General features: G+C 46.1%; 1 protein-coding gene across 2 annotated transcripts in view; it reads right to left on the bottom strand.

Annotated features, from left to right (window-relative positions):
* The window catches only part of LOC119970555 (xanthine dehydrogenase/oxidase-like), a 225,224-nt gene that overhangs the window by 29,246 nt on the left and 179,631 nt on the right, over positions 1–16,347 (bottom strand). For both annotated transcript variants that reach the window (XM_038805371.1, XM_038805370.1), the window contains 4 exons: positions 12,653–12,733; positions 11,396–11,560; positions 6,876–7,013; positions 3,733–3,815 (listed from right to left, as the gene is read on the bottom strand). In XM_038805371.1, the coding sequence (XP_038661299.1) occupies positions 3,733–3,815; positions 6,876–7,013; positions 11,396–11,560; positions 12,653–12,733 (467 nt within the window). The remainder of the gene's footprint in view (positions 1–3,732; positions 3,816–6,875; positions 7,014–11,395; positions 11,561–12,652; positions 12,734–16,347) is intronic.

Raw genomic sequence — 16,347 nt, 5'->3', positions numbered from 1 at the left:
GACTGGAGGACATGTCTTATGAGGAAAGGTTGAGGGAGCTAGGGCTTTTCTCACTGGAGCGAAGAAGACAGAGAGGTGACTTGATAGAGGTGTACAAGGTGATGAGAGGCATAGATAGAGTGGATAGCCAGAGACTTTTCCCCAGGGTGGAAATGACTGTCACGAGGGGGCATAATTTTAAGGTCACTGGAGGAAGGTATCGGGAAGATGTCAGAGGTAGGTTCTTTGCACAGAGAGTGGTGTGTGTGTGGAATGCACTGTCAGCAGAGGTGGTGGAGTCAGGGTCATTAGGGACATTTAAGCGACTCTTAGACATGCACATGGACAGACATTTAAGCGACTCTTAGACATGCACATGGACAGCAGTAAATTGAAGGGGTGTAGGTTAGGTTGATCTTAGATTAGGATAAATGCTCGGCTCAACATCGTGGGCTGAAGGGCCTGTACTGTTCTATTACAAGTGAAAGTGAAAATCGCCCTAGTCCTAGATGACCATAGACTGCTTTCCCCTTTGAGAGAGAGCAGTGACTGGTGATGATTCAAGCAGAGGATCACCACACCTCAGAAGAGGGACAAGGTTGAAGGTTCATGAATAACCTCCGCGGGTACAGGAATTGAACCGGCATCGCCACATTTCATGAACCAGTTGTTCAGCCAACTGAGCTAACCGACCCCAGACTACATAGCGCCACCACCAAACATATCTACATTACAACACTTCAAACGATGACCAATGTGAGCGGTTTATGTATGCCCAGATCCGAAGGGTTTATCTTAGACTATTTCCGGCTAATCCACCGAAGAAGCAAAAACTATTTTCCTGTAAGACTCTGAATAGCTCTCATGAGAGTGAGGTCACTTTTCTGTGCCTAAAACAGTCAAACAGGATTTTAGTTACATTCCAACGGGCAATATTCGGATACGACACACATAACTAAACCCCTACCTCTTTTGGTCGCGATCCTTGTCATTTCAGACTTCCTAAATGAGTGTCTAGGATCTAAAACTTTTTCAAAGTGAACTACAGAGTTCATTTTTAATGGTATTTTATCATAAAGTATTCTAGATTTATAACATACAAAAGCGCAGAGTTTAAAACTATGAATTGGTTAACAGTTCTTTGCTATATGTTAAAAATATAAATCAGTTAACAGTCCCTTGTTATCTGCTAAGAAAATAACTTCTCTAAGAGAAGGATACATTTAAACATCCTAAAGAATCTCATATCAATTTCTAAAACATTTCTAAGAAGTTTAATCGAAAAACACTTACAAAACCACGATGGTCCTTGTTTGATGAAGTAGGCTGAGGAACAGAACCCCCTTTACTCCACCCTTAGCAGGAGAGAGTGAATGCGATAATTTACCAAAATTCACTAGACTCTGGGGTGATCCCGGTGGATTGGAAGTAAGCAAACGTGACACCACTGTTTAAAAAAGGAGGTAGGCAGAAAGCAGGAAATTATAGGCCAGTGAGCTTAACTTCGGTAGTAGGGAAGATGCTGGAATCTATCATCAAGGAAGAAATAGCGAGGCATCTGGATAGAAATTGTCCCATTGGGCAGACGCAGCATGGGTTCATAAAGGGCAGGTCATGCCTAACTAATTTAGTGGAATTTTTTGAGGACATTACCAGTGCAGTAGATAATGGGGAGCCGATGGATGTGGTATATCTGGATTTCCAGAAAGCCTTTGACAAGGTGCCACACAAAAGGTTGCTGCATAAGATCAAGATGCATGGCATTAAGGGTAAAGTAGTAGCATGGATAGAGGATTGGTTAATTAATAGAAAGCAAAGAGTGGGGATTAATGGTGTTTCTCTGGTTGGCAATCAGTAGCTAGTGATGTCCCTCAGGGATCCGTGTTGGGCCCACAATTGTTCACAATTTACATAGATGATTTGGAGTTGGGGACCAAGGGCAATGTGTCCAAGTTTGCAGATGACACTAAGATAAGTGGTAAAGCGAAAAGTGCAGAGGATACTGGAAGTCTGCAGAGGGATTTGGATAGGTTAAGTGAATGGGCTAGGGTCTGGCAGATGGAATACAATGTTGACAAATGTGAGGTTATCCATTTTGGTAGGAATAACAGCAAACGGGATTATTATTTAAACGATAAAATATTAAAGCATGCTGCTGTGCAGAGAGACGTGGGTGTGCTAGTGCATGAGTCACAGAAGGTTGGTTTACAGGTGCAACAGGTGATTAAGAAGGCAAATGGAATGTTGTCCTTCATTGCTAGAGGGATGGAATTTAAGACTAGGGAGGTTATGTTGCAATTGTATAAGGTGTTAGTGAGGCCACACCTGGAGTATTGTGTTCAGTTTTGGACTCCTTACTTGAGAAAGGACGTACAGGCACTGGAGGGTGTGCAGAGGAGATTCACTAGGTTAATCCCAGAGCTGAAGGGGTTGGATTATGAGGAGAGGTTGAGTAGACTGGGACTGTACTCGTTGGAATTTAGAAGGATGGGGGGGGATCTTATAGAAACATTTAAAATTATGAAGGGAATAGATAGGATAGATGCGGGCAGGTTGTTTCCACTGGCGGGTGACAGCAGAACTAGGGGACATAGCCTCAAAATAAGGGGAAGTAGATTTAGGACTGAGTTTAGGAGGAACTTCTTCACCCAAAGGGTTGTGAATCTATGGAATTCCTTGCCCAGTGAAGCAGTTGAGGCTCCTTCATTACATGTTTTTAAGGTAAAGATAGATAGTTTTTTGAAGAATAAAGGGATTAAGGGTTATGTTGTTCGGGCCGGAAAGTGGAGCTGAGTCCACAAAAGATCAGCCATGATCTCATTGAATGGCGGAGCAGGCTCGAGGGGCCAGATGGCCTACTCCTGCTCCTAGTTCTTATGTTCTTATGAATGCTGATTCTGTGAATCTGCCTGTCTTTTATACACATTTCTTCCTATTTAGTGAAACGCCTCTGATTGACCATCTGCTTTTTGGTAGGGGTTGGGTGCGTGGGCTTGGTGGTGGTGTGGGATTTCCACCCCGGGGTTCTACATCGTTGGGCCAGTTCAATGCCTGATGCAATGTTGGGTGCTCACTGGCTCACCAGCTGGCAGGCAAGACCTATTGCTTGGATCAAATTTGGTCCCAAGTCTCAACATGTGCTTCGTCTCCTGGGCCCCCAACACCTCAAATTTAAAATGTTAACCATTTGCTTCAATCCAAGTTTATCTTTGTGACATCTCCTAGTACTACAGCCTCTCCATTCATCTAATTCTGAACTCTTATCCATCCTCTGCACCCGCAACTCTTTCCCACACGGTTTGTGCTCATGCCTTCAGCTGCTTAAGCCCTGTGTTATAGAATTTTCTCTCTCTTTTCTTCAAGGCCCTCCTTCAAATCAATTTCTTTCAGCAGGCTTCTGGTCACTCTATCCAATACCAGTTGCTTTTGCAAAGTCTGCTGTGTTTCAGCTCTGGCTTCTAGCTCTTCCTGCAGTTTGTTACTTTTCTCCAGCTAGAGTCCACACTCAGGCTTAACCAATTAAGAACAGTGAAATTAGATCAGTTCTCAGACTCCCAATCAAACACAGAACAATTGACCAAGTAAACATTACATGGGGGTTGTTGGGTGGGGGTGGGGGTGATGGTGCGCATGATGGTAAATAAGAAGGAGGGAACATTGGGAAGCTAACAAGATCAAGAAATAAAAATGAAGGGAGCAACAAAAGAAAATCTCTACATGATGAAGAATCACTCCACAAATTGTGGAGCCTACCTTAGTATCAAGGCCTTGGCCAGATTCAATTCCACCTTGTGATACCATTACTGAACCATCACTGGCAAATATTGAGACAGTGCCTAAAATAGATAAATTACAGTTAGAAACACAGTATGTGCTGTTAACAATAAATAGTACATACAATTATTCTCTAATCAAACATTTGGTAAAAATATTAACATAAAATGGATTCTGATAGTGTATCAAGAGACTACTCAACAGAATATTGAGATAAAACTAAATCTCCAAAGGGAAGGCAAAGACAACTGTACAGTTACGTAATGTTCCTGGTGTTGGTAAAAATGAGCATATATTCGAGGCAAACATTTAAAGTGTTGTTAGATGTCCCCATGTAGGAACCAAACAATGATTGGATATAGGTCGGACAGCCTCACACCATGAGTTTCTACCTGTAAACTAGAACATTGAGGATAAAAGTAACTACAAAGATAATGGGCCAGATCTTCCGATCAGTGACAATGCTGTGATTATTGCTGCTGCCTGTTAAGATCTCTGTGCTTAACATCTATGTGTTTTTAGCCATATCTTCTGGTCCCAGCTGCAGCAGTGGTGCTTCAGCACAGCATTCCACATGGCAAACAGACGCAACACAGAAGAGGATAGGCAAAGAGAGGCAGAGCAAAAAACATATCTCCCTTTTAATGACATTAACACGTAAGTTTTTAAAGCCCTCAAGTCTTTCAGTGGGTTAGCGAGTGAGTGGGAGGGTGAGTGGTGGATGAGCGGCTGGTGGGATGGGAGCAAGTAGTCAGGTCAGGGGATAATCAGGTCAGGTCGGCGGGGGTGGTGTTGAAGGGTTGGATAACTAGATTTGTTTGGGGATCGGGTCGGCAGTCCGGTGGGGTGGGGGCTGGGTAGTCAAGTCAGGTCAAGGGGCTGGGCAGTCGATTGGGTCAGAGATTGGTGGTGGGTTAAATTACACTCTAAATTGCTGAGTTATACCAGTGATTAAATTAGGTTGACAATTCTATGTGGAAGTATCCAGGGAAGTAACGTATTTCTAACCCAAGTCCCTGAGATTGAGATCAGCATAAGAGACATTGACGAAGTGTCCCAGGCAGCATCGGAAGTTTAAGTTTGCTGTACAATTACAGTGCCTGTGCAAACATCAGGGCTTCCAATCCGTCCCGAGTGCAGTGCCACTCCCGATGGCTCAATATCTCCCACTATTCCAAGGCCAGTCGGAGATGACTCTTCCAAGGCTAAGGCTCAACAACACTGTTATAGTCAACATCATAACCTGTCCACCAGATTCCAGTGCCATGAAGAAACAGAATTTTTTTTCTTTGTTAGTCAAAGTTTGGGTAGTCAAACCTCATTGCCTTTCTTGAACACTGTGTTTAATTTTAACCTGACCTGCTTGCGGAGAAAGTGATACCCTGATTCAGTGAAAGATAAAATGGGCATCCCTTCAGTTTGCAGACCCTGTCTAAAGGAAATGTATTTGTATTTTGGAAGTGTTTCTCTGAGCTCAAACTATGTAGTAGAACAACAAAGTTTCATAAATAATGCTGTAACTTAAAAGATTATTTATAATTTACAGAAACAATGTCATAAAAATAGCATTATAGTTAAGTGACAAATGTGCTGAACACTAAATTAAATACGAAACTAATAAATAAAATTTGGTTGACCAAGATTTTGGAGGCTTGCCTGAAAGCATCCACTGTTCTATTTGGAATATGTCAAGCTCTAATGATATTGTATGTACGCCAAGCGTCCGTGATAGTGTACATACACCTGATGTACCTCCGGAGCTCTGGACTGGAATAATTCTCTGGCTGAATGTCAAAGCACATTAAGAGTGCAATTCAACGGACTCAAATTAAAGTCTGCTGAACCGTGTTTCCCCTGCTATTCAACGACACTGCACCGTGTTATTTTGGCCTTGGAACTCCCCATTGAGACCACTCTTAAGTCATTTCCTGCACTGGCCAGCTTAACCCAACAGTGCAGGAAGACTACTTGTGGATCAGGAAAACCTTTTTAAAGGCAGCCCAGATCTTTCGACCCTCCTCTGGGCCCCTCACCGCGGCCTCAGGACTCCAAACCCCACTTCACCAAAGATACCTCTTCCAGAGTCCTCGAGACCCCCCCCCCCCCCCCCCCCCCCCCTCCACCCCATCTCTTATGGGAAAGGCCTGTCCCGGGCCAAACACTGAGATGGGCAATCTAGCACCTTGGCATGACACCTGGGCACTGCCAGAATGGCAGGCTGGCACAGCCAGTGTCTAGCTGACAGTGCCATCCTGCCCAGTGCCCAACTGCACCGAGGCCTCAACTCCTCAGCAAGACCCTCCAAGGTGCCATCATGATTGGATCATGACTTTGTCAACCAGTACCAAACGCCTCCCAGTTAAGGCCTCGCTGGTGACGCCGGCGAATCCCAGCCCTGGGTGAATTGGACAAGTGCATATATAATTTTAACCTGACCTGCTTGCGGAGAAACCGATACCCTGATTCAGTGGAAGATAAAATGGGCATCCCTTCAGTTTGCAGACCCGGCCTAAAGGGTCATTTAAATATGTGCTCCTCGATCTCTCTCAGCAATAGCAAGATCCCAATCGCGACGCGAGATTCCATTAAATCTCGCAAGACTTCAATTATCCCAAACCTTGATGCAGTCCTCTCATGAGATTCAACGTCTCGTCCCAATGCCAAGTCAGGTGTGACAAGACCGCTGAATCACGCCCTAAGTGCACTGATAGCGTACTCTACTTACTGTTGCAATCTTTTTGAATATCCTCAGACTGTCAATTTATGGGTAATCTACACTGAACTATGAGTATTTTTGGACTGTATTATCCATTTTGAATTGGATAAATTTGTTTGTAAAGCTACAACTGAAGGAAATCTTCCTTTCCAGCACTGAAGGCTGAATTCTGCTAATTGTTCCATTGCCACTGAATTGAGATGTGATTCTTCGGAGTGTAGCTGCTTTTCAATCCCTCACGTACCCTGACACTGTCCTATACAATAAGGTAAAACAGCATCTTAACAGAATTAGACACATCAAAGTTAAATTGTATTTCTAGAGAACAGACCGTTCTTCCTCTCTTATGATTTCAAATACACACTCTGCAACAGCTATCCCAGCAGTGTTGAAAAACAGCACTCACACAGGTAATATCCTTCAGTCCAGTACATGCAGTACTTGAGAGGAACCACTGCCAGTCCTTTCTTCTTCCAATTATTGTCTGCATTGAACTTCTTAATCGCTTGCTGTCTTCCAGCCACATCCACTTTTGTTAACTGAGCTGTCCAGGTACACAACAAAAATGGTTAATGCTTCAATACGTTAAGAGTGCAACAGAAAAAACACGGTAGTGCTGTCACATCACTCAAGTGTTTTTGCGTAACGTAGACACGTGCACAATTGTCAATTTACACTGGAAATAATTATTTTCATATGCTTTGTGTAATCATCTGTCGGTATGATTAAAACTAAAAAAAAATCCAATGGGCCATGAAATGTGCCAGCTAACCTAATTCTAATTAGCACTCTGAGCAAGCAAGAAAATCAATTCTATAAAAACTAATTTTCCCTGTTCAGGAACATGGGAACTAGGAGTAGGTCATTCAGCCTCTTGAGTCTGCCACTCAATGCCATCTTCCTGCACTATCCCCAAATCCCTTGATGTCATTGGTATTTAGAAGTCTAGTGACCTCTGTCTTGACCATACTCGGTGACTGAGCCCCCTCAGCCCTCTGGGGTAGAGAATTCTCAAGATTCACCACCTCGACTGAAGAAATTCCTCCTCATCTCAAACATAAATGGATTACCCCTTATTTTGAGACTATGTATCCTGGTTCCCAACCAAGAAAAACATCCATCCTGCCTCTACTCTGTTGAACCCTGTAAGAATTTGGTATGTTTCAAAGAGATCACATCTCATTCTTCTAAACTCTAAAGAACGCAGGCCCAGTCTCCTCATTCTTTCCTCATAGGACATCCCCGGAATTGGCCCGGTGAGCCTTTCTTAGAAACATGGAAAATAGGAGCAGGAGTAGGCCATTTGGCCCTTCGGGTCTGCTCTGCGATTTCTTATGATCATGGCTGATCATCCAACTCAGTAACCTGTTCCCCCTTTCCCATTTACATCTTTGATCCCTTTAGCCCCAAGAGCTATGTCTAACTCCTTCTTGAAAACAAACAATGTTTTGGCCCCAATTCCACGCTCTGGGTGAAGGAATTCTCCTCATCTCAGTCCTAAATGGTGTATGTACCCTGTATCCTCAGACTGTGACCTCTGGTTCTGGACTCTTCCGCCATCGGAAACATCTTTCCTGCATCTACCCTGTCTAGTTCTGTTAGAAATGTACAGGTTTCTTTAAGATCCTCCTCATTCTTCTAAACTCCAGTGAATATAATCTTAACCTAATCAATCTCTCCTCATACGTCAGTTCCGCCATCCCTGGGATCAGTCTAGCAAACCTTCGCTGCACTCCCTTGAGAACAAGAACAGCCTTCCTCAAATAAAGAGACCAAAACTACACACAATATTCCATGTGCAGTCTCACCAAGGCCCTGTATAATTGTAGCTCTCTGCTCCTGTACTCTAATCCTCTCGTTTTGAAGAGCAACATACCATTTGCACATCTTCTATCGCCAGTATAGCCTTCCTCAAGCAAGGAGACAAAAAACTGCACACCACAGTCCAGGTGTGGTCTGACCAAGCTCTATACAACTACAGCAAGAGTTCCTACCTCTGAACTCAAATCATGTTGTAACAAAGGCTTATTTGGCTTCCTAATTGTTTGCTGCACTTGCACATTAGCTTTCAGTGACTTAAGAAGAATGTAGAGGTATCCTTAAACATTTCCTAATGCCTCCCCAGTTAAGAAATATTCTGCATTTCCCACCAAGGAAACACATTTGTCCAGATATATTCCATCTGCCATAGACTCTCCGTGAAGCCTCTTTGCATCATCCACACATTTTTCATATTCCTACCAAGTTTTGTGCCATCAGCAAACTTTGAAATATTACATTTGGTCCCCACATCTAAATTATTGGTATAAATTGTTAATGCCTGGGGCCTAAGCGCTGATCCTTGCGATGCACTATAAGTCACAGCCTGCCAACCTGAGAATGACCATTTTAATCCCACACACAGTTTTCTGTCCATTAACTAAGCCTTAATCCAGGCCATCATAAGTTCCACAATTTAGTTTACTAACCTCATGTGTGGGACCTTCTCAAAAACCTTCTAAAAATCCAAATACACCACATTCACTGCTTCTCCCTAATCTATTCTGCTAGCAACTTTAAATATTGTATTTTGCTGCTGTCTATTCTCGAGAGCTTGACTGTTGCACTAATTCTACTGCTTCTGTTTTTGTATGACATGATAAGCTTACGTGGAATGTCTAGCTTGGTTATTCATTCAATGACCTCTTGAGATGGGAATTGGTACAATAAGATGCCTCTGCGATAGATCTCATTGGCAGGTTGATGGGATGTGTTCTACAGTCCGAGGCTCATGGCCACAATCGCACCTCACGTTATCCCTAATTTTCCGTTGATTCCACTTTTAACCCTTCACCCCAACAATTGGTCCCACTCTACCATGCAGCTGAGAACTTGGGCAGTGTGGTGTATGCATAGTGTTTGTTGACAAGAAGCCTTGTAGCTGAACAGGGGCATTTTAAGAGAACAATTGCATGACATCATCAGAGATGACTTCATTGGCTGTTTTTGCAGGCAAACGGGGGCAGTCTAACATCGCAGCCTGTAGTGTTAACATCTTCTAAATAAAGCTGTATGATTTGGGTGAACCTCCAAGGCTTGCAGACTTGATCGCGAATCCACCACAGGCAGATAACCTGCCCTCAGATTTGTTATGCTAGATTTACCTTGTAATGTTGGCAAAGGTGACCGTTATGATTTCTTTTCAAGGACTGTAAAATAAATAAACGGTGTGGTTTGCACCGAGAGGAACGAAAGGTAGATGGTTTTAGCAAAGATTTCTGGTACAATATTCGCCCCCCTCAGGAGGCAAATGCTTATATGTGTTCTGGCCACTGACATGTTGAATGCCTCAGCCGGTTTATTAAAGCCATCAATGTGTTTTAGCACTTAATGAACTGAAATGAAAATCGCTTATTGTCACAAGTAGGCTTCAAATGAAGCTACTGTGAAAAGCCCCTATTCGCCACATTCCGGCGCCTGTTCGGGGAGGCTGGTACGGGAATGGCACTGTAGATCTTTCGCAGTTATCACAAGAAGTCCAAACATCAGAAAATACCGTTGCAAATTATAAATGTGCAAACTGTATCCAATATAAATGGGCCGGGATTCTCCCCTACCCGGCGGAGCGGGGGGTCCCGGTGTAGCGGAGTGGCGCCAACCACTCCGGCGTCGGGCCTCCCCAAAGGTGTGGAATTCTCCGCACCTTTGGGGGCTAGGCCCGCGCCGGAGTGGTTGGCGCCACGCCAACTGGTGCCAAAACCGCGCCAACGGCCTTTGATGCCCGCCGCCCTGCTTCGGGGCTGGCCGAAAGGCCTTCGCCGTTTCGCGCATGCGCCGGTGCGTCAGCTGCTGCTGATGTCACCACCGGCGCATGCGCGGTGGAGGGAGTCTCTTCCGCCTCCGCCATGGTGGAGGCCGTGGCGGCAGGGGAAGAAAAAGAGTGCCCCCACGGCCCTGGCCCGCCCGCCGATCGGTGGGCCCCGATCGCGGGCCAGGCCACCGGGGGGGCACCACCCGGGGTCCGATCGCCCTGTGCCCCCCCAGGACCCCGGGGGCCCGCTCGCGCCGCCAATCCCGCCAGAACCAGAGGTGCTCTAATTCCCGCCAGCGGGAGCGGCCTGTCAGCGGCGGGACTTCGGCCCATCGCGGGCCGGAGAATCGCAGCGGGGGATACACCGATCGGCGGGGCCCGATTCCTGCTCCCGCCGATTCTCGGGTGGCGGAGAATTCTGGCCACGGCGGAGGCGGGATTTACGCCAGCCCCGGGCGATTCTACGACCCTGCAGGGGGTCGGAGAATTCCGCCCATGGTGTGAATTTCACTACCAGCAGCTTGAGGGTATATTAAAAAACATTTCTTTCTGTGGTTCTGGATTATGAACATTGCACTATGTTAACCAGAAGCAAATGAAGAACAATTGTAAATAAAATATTTAAACTATCTTATTGTTTACACATGATGCTGAAACATAGGGAGAGTGAGTGCATAAATATCACCTTAAATGTGATTGCCAAATTCGTAGCAATTTGTGCTTAAGAGCCCTTTGAGGATTCTACAAATTAATCTTTATATTGTGTTTGGACTGCCCAACTATTCCATCAGGACTCAATGATGGAGAATTACAGAATTCAACAGAGAGTAGTCAGAAAGATCGGTTCAAAGCTATAGAAAATTCCATACCAATATAATAAAAACAAAATATTGTGGATGCTGGAAACCCTCAATAAAATCAGAAAATGCTGGAAAATGTGTTGCGTCCGTATGACTGAAGAAGAATCACATGGACTCAAAAGGTCTGTTTCTCTCTTCACAGATGCCACCAGACCTGCTGAGTTTCTTCCGCATTTTCAGATTTTATTGTGGATTTAATAACCACGGCTTTAGTTTTCAAAGACAATAATAGGTTGTCACAGTATCATATTCTTTCCGACACAGCTCAGAACTCACATGAATACAGTTCCTGGATGCTGCAGTAGGGCAGGACGAAGCCCATTGGTGTAGCGTCTCCTTGAGCATACAAGTTCTTCTGCTTTACCCTGATAGGGTCCAATGAAAGATACTTGGCCACATGTTCCAGAATTGTTTCAATTACAAATACGTTGGGTGTTGAACCTGTAAAAGCAGAAAGTTTACATTTGTTTGTAAACTTGGCATAGTTGGTGGAATTCTGGCGTCTGATACAGAATATTATAAGAAGTCTTACAACACCAGGTTAAAGTCCAACAGGTTTGTTTTGAATCACTAGCTTTCGGAGTGCAGCTCCTTCATCAGGCGAGTCACCTGATGAAGGAGCTGTGCTCCTAAAGCCAGTGATTCAAAACAGACCTGTTGGACTTTAACCTTGTGTTGTAAGACATCTTACTGTGCCCACCCCAGTCCAACTCTGGCATCTCCACATCACAGAATAGTATGGTCACATCACACAGCTGAGTTGAGTGTATAAATCTGGACTGACATTTCATTGCTGCATTGTCACAGGTGCTGCCCTTCAGGTTAAACTTCGTGTTCAAGTTCTATTCAACAAAAAGGAAATTCCCTCGTGTCCTGGACACAATTCCCCCTCAACAACATTACCAAGGTCAGACCATTGGTTCATTCATGCTTTTAATGATGAGTGGCAAATAATGAAATGAAAAATGAAATGAAAATCGCTTATTGTCACGAGTAGGCTTCAATGAAGTTACTGTGAAAAGCCCCCAGTCGCCACATTCCGCCGCCTGTCCAGGGCAAATAATTGTCATTTTACTTCAATTCTCATCACTGAAATGAGTTTTAGCTTCAACTTTTAACAAGAAGTTCAATTCTAATTGAATTCGGGCACACTGTAGCACTGTGAGGGGCAGCACAGTGGTTAGCACTGATTCCTGGCTTTGGTCACTGTCTGCGCAGGGTCTGCACGATCTCCCAGTGTCTGCATAGGTTTCCTCTGGGTTTACAAGTTCTTTTCTATCCTCCCCAATTCAACTACTCCTGTGCTGGACATAATCTATCATCCACAACTGAACATTTTGTAATCAACTACAAGGACAAGCTGAATAATTACTGTGTCTGATTTTCCTCAGTGGCAAAGTGTCTGGCTGCCACTCGTACGACCATGCATTGACGTACCCAATACCGTGGGCTCAGTTTATCTCTTGAACACACAGTCTGTGGGTCTTTTATCCATTCACTACACTTGAACCAAAATAAAACAGTTTCTGGTACCTGGAGCTCTGCACCATGTGTGGGGTGCACGGTTTGTCTTAACTGCCACAGGGATCAGCTGCCAGTTCTTACACTTGTATGCTGCAAGGAAAAAAAAGGATTCAGTCAGATGGTAATGTCTACATCTTGAACTACGTCAGAAACTGACAATAATATAACGTTTTGTTAATGCACTGAAAATTTAGTTGGTGTGTTAAATTCCATAAAAGCTAGACTTATTATTCCAACGTATAAATGCATCACAGCTTGAAATTGAAGTCACTGAGTAATTTTTGTCATTGGACTTAGTTCTTAATTACTAATGTAGAGAGAAAAAAACATTTGTTTATATCTGCCGGCAGCCACAATTGCCAAGTGCTGAATGCCAGCACAATAGCACAAATAGAATAGCACAAATTCGATGGGAGTGATTTTACCCCAACCAGAATGCATACACACATATAATCTTTCTTCAATTACTAGGTTAACAGCTTCCAGATAGACATAATTATATTTACACATATACAGGTAAAAGTGATGCTTTGTCTTTCCCAGGTTTTCAGGAGAAATTATGGGTGTGGAAAGACAGAAATCACAATGGCAATCTTACAGCTCAGCAGAACAGGCCAATTAATGACCATGTAAGGAGCTCACCCCCATCCCCAACAGCATTTACCCACACTAGAGGACACCTAGCAGCTTAATTGGATGGGTTGGTATCTGGCACGTGGGGTTTGTGTGTGTGGGGGAGGGGTGTGTGCTCCCTGCGCTCATTGGAGGCCAACCTCTCTCCTTCATGATTGTACTTCCTCTTTTACCCTTCCTTTTGGCCTCCCAAACTCAGTCCCGACCAGAGCCTGCTAGCTTAGCTCCAGCAGTACCCTGGATTTACTTCTGAGACCGAGCTTCTCTTTGCCAGGAGTCCCAACAATGACCACTACTCCCACCTGGTCCTCCGATTGGCTGGCAAATCTCCAAGGTAGGACTTAATCCTGAGAGATTCTCCGTTTTGCCAGCAGCCCGGGTGTTTCCCGACGACGTGGGGCTGCCCCACAATGGGAAACCCCATTGACTGGCCGGCGTAACGGAACATCCCGACGGCCGGTTGAGGCAGAAATGTGGCATGGCGGAGCATCTCGCCGCTTGCCTGAAATCGATAAACACTCTTCCATGTTTTCAATAGCTGTTATGTAGCCAGCAGGGTTATTAGCAGCCCCCCCCCCCCCCCCCCCCGACATTTTAGACGGAGGGACGCAAAGGTGACATGGGAGATATGAGGTGGTATGGAAAGGACATGGGGGCTGTATGGGGAGTGAGGAGGTCAATGGGCGAGGCCAGCTCGAGACCCAACAATCAACTACAGAACTGGGCCAATGTCCCACTGAATGGAAGTGAGTTCTCCTGAACTGTTGGCTTTGGCATCCGCCCATCTCAATTTCCACCTTGTGCCTGCATCGGGCCGGACTCGCTGGAATTAAAATAACTCGTATGCATTCGACGGAACCTGGAAGCGTGATGTCAGAAAATGGCCCAACTAGCAGTGCCCAAAACAATCTGGCTCCAAGAGCTTAAGACAGAAAGGAAATGTATTTCCTGTTGGATAATTTGTTAATTACTTTACGTCCTTAAACAAGAAAGGCCAATTTTACCACGTAATAGGGCAGTTTTGTTTATTTATTACAATTCTAATTAAAATATTATTCAGCATTGTAAAGGAACTAGAGGACAGCTTTGCTTAGCTCAAAAAACCCTCTGTTTACAGATTCATAGAATCATAGGATTTAGAGTGCAGAAGAAGGCCATTCGGCCCATCAAGTTTGCACCAGTTCTTGGAAAGAGCACCACACTTAAGCACACTCGTCCAACCTATCCCCGTAACCCAGTAACCTCACCTAACCCAAGGGCAATTTAGCATGGCCAATCCACCTAACCTGCTCATCTTTGGACTGTGGGTGGAAACCCGAGCACCTGGAGGAAACCCACAGGGGGGAGAACATGCAGACTCCACATAGACAGTGACCCAAGCGAGGCAGGGGTGGCCGGGAGGGCCCCCCGTCCGATGGTGATCAGGTTACACAGGTTCGTGGACAAGGAGCGGGTGCTGCGGTGGTCGAAGAGTGCCAGGAGCAGCACGTGGAACAACAGTGTTCTCCGTACATACCAGGACCTAAGCCAGGAGGTGGCTCGGCAGCGAGCAGCCTTTAAACAAGTCAAGGAGGTGCTGTTCAAGAAACACGTGAAGTTTGGTGTGCTGTTCCCGGCCCGTCTTTGGGTCATGCATTAGGGTCAACACCACTACTTCTCCGAGCCCGAAGAAGCGATGGACTTTGCGAGGGATCAGCACGGTAGCATGGTGGTTAGCATAAATGCTTCACAGCTCCAGGGACCCAGGTTCGATTCCCGGCTGGGTCACTGTCTGTGCGGAGTCTGCACGTCCTCCCGTGTGTGCGTGGGTTTCCTCCGGGTGCTCCGGTTTCCTCCCACAGTCCAAAGATGTGCGGGTTAGGTGGATTAGCCATGCTAAATTGCCCGTAGTGTCCTAAAAAGTAAGGTTAGGGGGGGGGGGTTGTTGGGTTACGGGTATAGGGTGGATACGTGGGTTTGAGTAGGGTGATCATGGCTCGGCACAACATCGAGGGCCGAAGGACCTGTTCTGTGCTGTACTGTTCTATGTTCTAGGGGCTGGTCCCGAAAAGAGGTCCCACGGGCGCGAATTAGGACCCGAGAACTATCGCATGAACGGATGCCGAATGTGCCTGGACCACCGTTCAACGGTTCGCTGGGTTAAAGGTGCCTTGCGGGAGAGTTGGGACTCTTCCCTTTGTTTTTTTTTGGTTACTGGTTGTTTTTGTTGTCTTCCTCTTTTTTCTGTTTTTTCCTTTTCTTGTGGATTTTTACTTTTTGTGGGGCACGCTGAGTACACTGGAGCCGGTATTGTAACCAAGGGTGGCCGGTCAGCGAGGGGGGTTAAGGACGTGGGTTGGGGGTTTTTGTTGTATTGATGCTCATGCCTTCCTGTGCCAGTGAGTTTGCTCCAGCGAGTTGGAGAGGGGGATGGGGCGCCGGGGAGTGGGGATGGGGACGGGGAAACAATGGGAATGAGACAGGGGGGCGCCGGAGTGATGAGTCACCGGGCTAGCAGATTGGCTAGTCAAGGGAGTCAGGTGGGGGGGGAGAGAGAATACAGCCAATGGGTGGCTGGGGTGGGGTTACTTGGGGATGTTGCTGGGGGGGGGGGGGGGGGGGGGGAGAGAAGAGGGGGGGTTGTTCTGCTGATGTGGGAGGGATTTGAAGTAGGCAATGGAAAGGAGGTCGAGGGTGGAGGCAGCCAAGAGGCGGGCCAAGAATGGCGCGACGCACGGGCCAGGGGCCGGCCCGAGAAAGGCTATGGCTGACCGGCGTGGGGGTGGGGGTGGGTTGTGCCCCCCACCCAGGCTGATCACCTGGAATGTCAGGGGACTGAATAGGCCGGTTGAGAGGGTACGGGTGTTCACGCACTTGCGGGCTCTGAGGTCGGAGGTAATTATGTTGCAGGAGACACATCCTAAAGTGTCTGACCAGACTAGGCTAAGGAAGGGCTGGATTAGCCAGGTCTTCCACTCGGACTTGGACTCGACGTCCAGGGGGGTGGCAATCATGATCAACAAGCAGGTGCAATTTGAGGCGGAGGGCATAGCTGCAGACAGGGGGGGAAGATACCTGATGGTAAGGGGCAG

This window comes from Scyliorhinus canicula, chromosome 8, assembly GCF_902713615.1.
Source record: "Scyliorhinus canicula chromosome 8, sScyCan1.1, whole genome shotgun sequence".
NCBI lineage: Eukaryota > Metazoa > Chordata > Chondrichthyes > Carcharhiniformes > Scyliorhinidae > Scyliorhinus > Scyliorhinus canicula.
This window is presented reverse-complemented; position numbering and strand designations above follow the sequence as displayed.